General features: G+C 43.1%; 1 protein-coding gene across 2 annotated transcripts in view; it reads right to left on the bottom strand.

Moving 5' to 3' along the window:
- Nucleotides 1-81: 81 nt before the first annotated feature.
- zfyve9a (zinc finger, FYVE domain containing 9a) overlaps nt 82-5,632 on the bottom strand; it is a 46,534-nt gene continuing 40,983 nt past the window's right edge. For both annotated transcript variants that reach the window (XM_008279658.1, XM_008279659.1), the window contains exon 19: nt 82-5,221. In XM_008279658.1, the coding sequence (XP_008277880.1) occupies nt 5,060-5,221 (162 nt within the window). In that variant the 3' untranslated portion in view covers nt 82-5,059. The remainder of the gene's footprint in view (nt 5,222-5,632) is intronic.

Genomic DNA, 5,632 nt, shown 5'->3' with positions numbered 1-5,632 from the left:
TGCACTGTGGAACACATTTCTTTGTTTCAATATGAAGAAAAAAATCTGACACTGAAGAAAAGGCAAAACACTAAATACTGGTTTCAGTTTTCTATAAGTTTTTATTTTACATATACTACAGTTTTTTGTATTTTTTTTTTGATAAAGACCACTTTTCTTGACATTAATAGAGTAAAGAAAAAAACAGATTTTTGGCTTTTCAAACATTTTTGACTGATATTTATTTAAAAAAAAAAAAAAAAAAGAAGGAAAAATTAACAAAATCCAGTTAATGACAGAACTGAATGAGCATATTTTTTTTCATCCACAAACTAGAGGATATATAACTGTTAAAATGCAAAGTTGACTCGCTCTCGTCACCGTTTCAAGCTCGTTTCTGTTTGCATGCAAGTGTTATAGTTTTGGATTTGTAATCATCTTACAACTGAATACAAAACAAATGCTACTTTTTTTTCAAACAAATTGCACCGTTTTTTGTTGTTGTTTTTTTTTGGATTTAGGACATATTGCACACGTCAGATAATGCCAAAAATAAAAAATAGAAAGTTAAAACGTAACAGAAAAAAAAAAACGGAGTCAGAAAAAAATAAATCCTCGTGTCTCCTCTTCGCGATGCTAATTTTTGAAAACAGGCTGATGAGCAGTGAAGACACAGTGATTGGGCGACGCCACCTCTGGTACGATCACAGTAAATTAACCCGGAAGTGGCGGCCTTTGACCTCTCGTTCAGTCTTTATTAACATTACTTTGCTACAGGAGCTTCTAAAATACTTCAAATCGAGTAATGAACGAATACAGAACAGCTACAGGGTCTAATTCAAACTAAGCGTCGGCTCTTCTGCAGATTTTCATGTGATTGTCTGATTCTCACTTTTGACAACGAGATAAATTTTTTTTTTTTTTTGTTCCTCAGATAAAACGACAAAACCTCTCGTGCTGCACTGACAGCACGTCATAAGTAGCCCCTTCTGGTTTTATATTAGCACGATTAAAGATGGAGAAATGAGCACAATGCAGGATGGTTACTGTACAGAGCTTTTTCGACATGACAGGGTGTGTATTTGGTGATTAGTCTGGCTAGAAACAAAAAGCACATTTTTGAACAGAAACAAGAGGAATACATTCTTAGATTTTCCTTTTTTTTTTTTTTTTTTTTTTTAATTCTCCAGGTCCATGTTTGTGAAGGAGAGTCCAGAGCAGACGGACGGGTTGCAGGTCGACCTCCAGCAGCTCCATCCGAAAACAGTTGAGGCCCTCGAAGACGACAACACGTCAGGGTTCCTGTGCAGGTCTGCAGAGTTTTACAGAGTCTTGATTTCGGGGGGGGGGGGCTTTGGAAGGATGCAGAAAATGTGAGATGAAATACATTCAGCTTCGCGTCGATCAAACTCTTGCTTCTGCAGGAACCCCGGATAATTACAAACACTGTTTTTTTTTTTTTTAAACTTCCTGATTTCCAGGACACCCCGACGCTCGCTTTAACTCTCCTCTAAATGGCTTAGAATCCAGTGCACTGCGTCTGCAATTTAATACAGTTTTTATATATATTTATCTATATATATATGCTGTATATATATATATATATATCTTTACATCTGTAACAGTTATTCTCTTTGTATGATTGAAAAGACACCAAAATAAGATGCGAGGTTGTTCCAACCACTGCCCAACGAACACAGACGACTTTGAAGATGATTGATGAGATTAAAAACTGATTTCCCTCGTCTGATTTTTCAGCTTTATATACAGATTGAGTTTATCAATAAAGCATTGGAACCTTTTTTTTTTTCTTTCTTTTTTTTAAATCAGCTGTCAAGGACAAAAGAGCTTTTTGATGTCAGAGTAACATGTAATCTTATTTCACAGAGCGTCAGTCAGAGGAGTCCGTGACGGTCACTTCAGTAATACTGGGATCTCCGGAGGCTACAGATGTTACACTTATGATGGAGGAGAAATCGTTCTGCCTACAAAAATATGTACAGAAAGTCAATGCGGTTGTCCGTGAAGTAAAGCATCCGGTGATTGATGAGTAAAGCTTAAGAAGTGAAACCGAGATGTGTTTTAGTTTTTGTTTTTTTTTATCTTTCCCTTGATGAATCGCTGCTGCAGGCACTGAGCACCACGGTGCAAATAAAACAGAATCACCACACTGAGGCACCTTCTCCCTCCTCTCAGGATGATTTGTAGTTTTCCTTTTTTTTTTTTTTTGAAACACGAGCTTTCAAAAAGGAATAGTCCAAACTTTTTCAGAGATGGATGTGGGTCTCCCTCGGAACGGCATCCGTGCTACAACAGAGGCGGCTTTTACCCAGAGTTCAGTGCTTTCAGGACCTCCGGCTGCCACGGTGACATCGGAGTGACGTCTGATTAGGAAGCCGAGGAGCTACATTAAACACCACGCTGGGGTCGGATGGCGGGTCTGTCCAGATACCCACAAACCTGCGGTCCTGAACGCTGACAGCTCATCTGACAGCTCTCCTGATACCACGCCACACCGGTGTTCAGTGTTTATCAAGTGTCTCAAACAAAGCACATCAGTCCTAACTGGCCTAAAATTCTCACTCTGAATGCATTTCATCAACTCGCCAGATTTTGTTCTGGCGACTCAAAGCACTGCAGCACACCACATGATCCATCTACTCTGCTGGTACGAGGTGCATTCAAAAAGCTTTGACATGCATGAAATACACCTTGAGACCATTCACCTTGAGACCTTGTGCTAAGCCTTAATCATACTCGGGGACACCATGGATAGTTATTAAGCTTTTTTCCAGTCCTCTTGCAGAACTCACTGTACCACAGCTCAACACCTACGTATTGTGTGACTCCACACTCCTGCCCTTGTAGCGTTGTAGTTGCGTGGACACAAATGTTGGTCTGTACGTACTTTTGCAGACGTGGGCAAATGAGGAAATTTACACCAGAAAGTGTAACACCGTACAGTTCCCATATCTGTGTTAGTGTCCACAACAGATCCCTCTGTGTACAGTACGAGCAGCTCAACATTGGTGTCCGTGCACCACAAGCACAAAACAGATGCCGATCTACTGTGCATGTATGGAACTGAGTCCTCCCAGTGGACTACAAAGAAGTATACCAGCATCTACAGGTGTGTGGTTTGATGCCGAGGATGGTCTCTGATGAAGGAGGGTCTGCAGCAGTGACAAGAAACGGCAGCTTTCTAAACCGGAGAAGGAACACCAGGTCAGGACATGAGGATGCTGCTCCTCCATGAATTCCTTCCCCAGAGTGAGACTGTCAACGCCCAGGAAGGTGTTGTCGCCTGAAAACTTCTGCATAATCAATGCGGTGTGAGCAGACGCACAACTGTTGCTCTCCTCACATCTGATCTCTACATATGGCTGCCTGTGACGTCTTCCTCTTCAAGCTTCAGGGTCTCCAGTTTGATACAGTGGAGATTCAGCGCCCATCGCAGATATGTTCACATGACAGGACTTCCAGAAGCATGTTGATGAGACTCTCTAGTAGTCACTAACACACAGTTGATGTTGTTCTACTTTAAAGTCCACTTGCAGGAGGCATTGTCTGCACATTTCATCATCTTGTATGCATTTTGTGTACAGAACTGTCCTCGTAGCGCAGAGCCCTTGTGGACATAGATTTAAGGCGGCACACAGATGTTTACAATCACTCGGACCCTCTCATACTTGTGCCTGCAAATAGCACAACACTGGCCTTACTGGTGTGGCAGGAGCATTGGAAGCAGTGTGTCGCTGCACGAGGAAACTAAAAGGTGGCAAAATGTAAATCTGGTAGTTTTTGCTTTCTGTAAACGTAGTCATGGAAGATTTGACTGCACCTTGTATGTTTTAACTACATCCTTTTTCTGCTACAACTCTCAAAGCTGCTTCTTTTTTATTTTACCTCCACTCTTTTGCTGAGCATCATCATTACGTGCCATATTTTGATTGGCTGGTTTGTAGATGCGAGTCATGGCGATGAGAATTTGAGCAATGGTGGACACGTCTGTCTATCTATCTATCTGTCCGTCTGTCTGTCTGTCTATCTGTAGGATCTTGAATCACCAGTTTAGATTGACGACCACAGAATGAAAAAGTTTCTCTCAGACATCCTAAAAATTGCACAGTGTAAAGGCGCCTGTAGGGAATCACTCCCGTCTAGGACAAAATTTACGAGAGCTCTGGGTGTCCTAACCTGTGATGGTGGCTGAGAGCAGAGATACATGGTGACCTTCAGAGGGACGGGTGTCATTGATCACTACGGGCCTGATGACAGATCTCGCTCCGACAGAAACGTAATTGGGCAGAAGGTGAGCATGTTTTCTCTACATGAACTGGGATCTTTGTAACCTGACAGAGAAAACAGAGCTTTTAAAACAGACTTTCTGTACCAACAGATCTATGCTTCACCACAAAGCATCGTTCTGTTCCCTCAGTAATTTAACATTATCTTGAATATCACGACTGCGTTTAAAAGAAAAGTTTTGAGACACTTGACAAACACGATGAGTGAATCCTGGCTGACTGACAGAATGAATCATTCTTGTCAGTCGTTCTAAGAAATACGAACCTCGCTTCAGTATTTGATCGGACAGAAATTCACAATAAGAAGATATTTCTCTGCTACTACAAAATTAGATTTCATATCTCTAGAAACTGTATTACTCGTCTCAGTTCCTGAATGTGCGTTTTTTTTTCCTGTTATCTAAGGCTGTACTGCTCGGTTGATTATTTGTTCGCTGTGTGTAAAGTAACTGCAGCGTCCTGCAGTAGGCAGTGTGGGTATCAGGACAGACGCAGTGAGATCTGTGGAGATGACCGGACATCGCTTCACCTGACAGCTGAGGTCGCAGGTGAGCTTCCCGACGGCCTCTGGAGCCGAACAGACGGTGGGTGGATGCATAGGTTCGACTGGAGGAATGCTACCCCGCCTGGCACGGCACAGTTTTCGGGCTCTTTTGAAGTGCAAACGGTTTCGAAGGGAGACGATGGAGGGTCCGGGCTGTGAGATGACATCTGAAGGTTAGAAAAAGTCTGGAGTGGAAGGGGTTGAGGGGTCGGCGGGAGGTCTCCGGATCCTACGAGATGATCTCCAGGATGTAGAAAACCAGCTCCATGACTACCGGGCCCTCGCTCAGCTGACACGCCCCGCCGTGGATGACGGGAATCAGAGCGCTGTCCAGGTCGCTCAGGTACTGAGGCAGGAGAGGCTGACCGTTACTTCCTGCCTGGTAACCCACCTGTAGGAACAGACAGCAGTCAGACTGGATGCTACTGCAAAAGTCTGCACAATAAACTGACACATTGCAAAGCTTTCTTCTTTATGTTAGCTCCTTTTTAACGCATATCTCTTGCTTTAATACAGCCTGACCATCATCCATCCATTATCTATACACCGCTTAATCCTCACTAGGGTCATGGGGGGCTGGAGTCTATCCCAGCTGACATAGGGTGAAGGCAGGTGACACCTGGACAGGTCACCAGTCTATCACAGGGCTACACTTAGATGTAGTTAGATTGCTAGATGTTCTCCCCATGCAGCGTGGGTTCTCTCTGGGTTCTCCAGCTTTCTCTCATAGTCCAAAAACATGTTGAGGTTAATTGGTGATTCTAAATTGTCCGTAGGTGTGAATGTGAGTGTGCTTGGTTGT

This window comes from Stegastes partitus, unplaced genomic scaffold (assembly GCF_000690725.1).
Source record: "Stegastes partitus isolate 25-593 unplaced genomic scaffold, Stegastes_partitus-1.0.2 Scaffold167, whole genome shotgun sequence".
Classification (NCBI taxonomy): domain Eukaryota; kingdom Metazoa; phylum Chordata; class Actinopteri; family Pomacentridae; genus Stegastes; species Stegastes partitus.
Note: the sequence above shows the minus strand (reverse complement) of the source record. Positions and strands in the feature narration are given on the sequence as shown.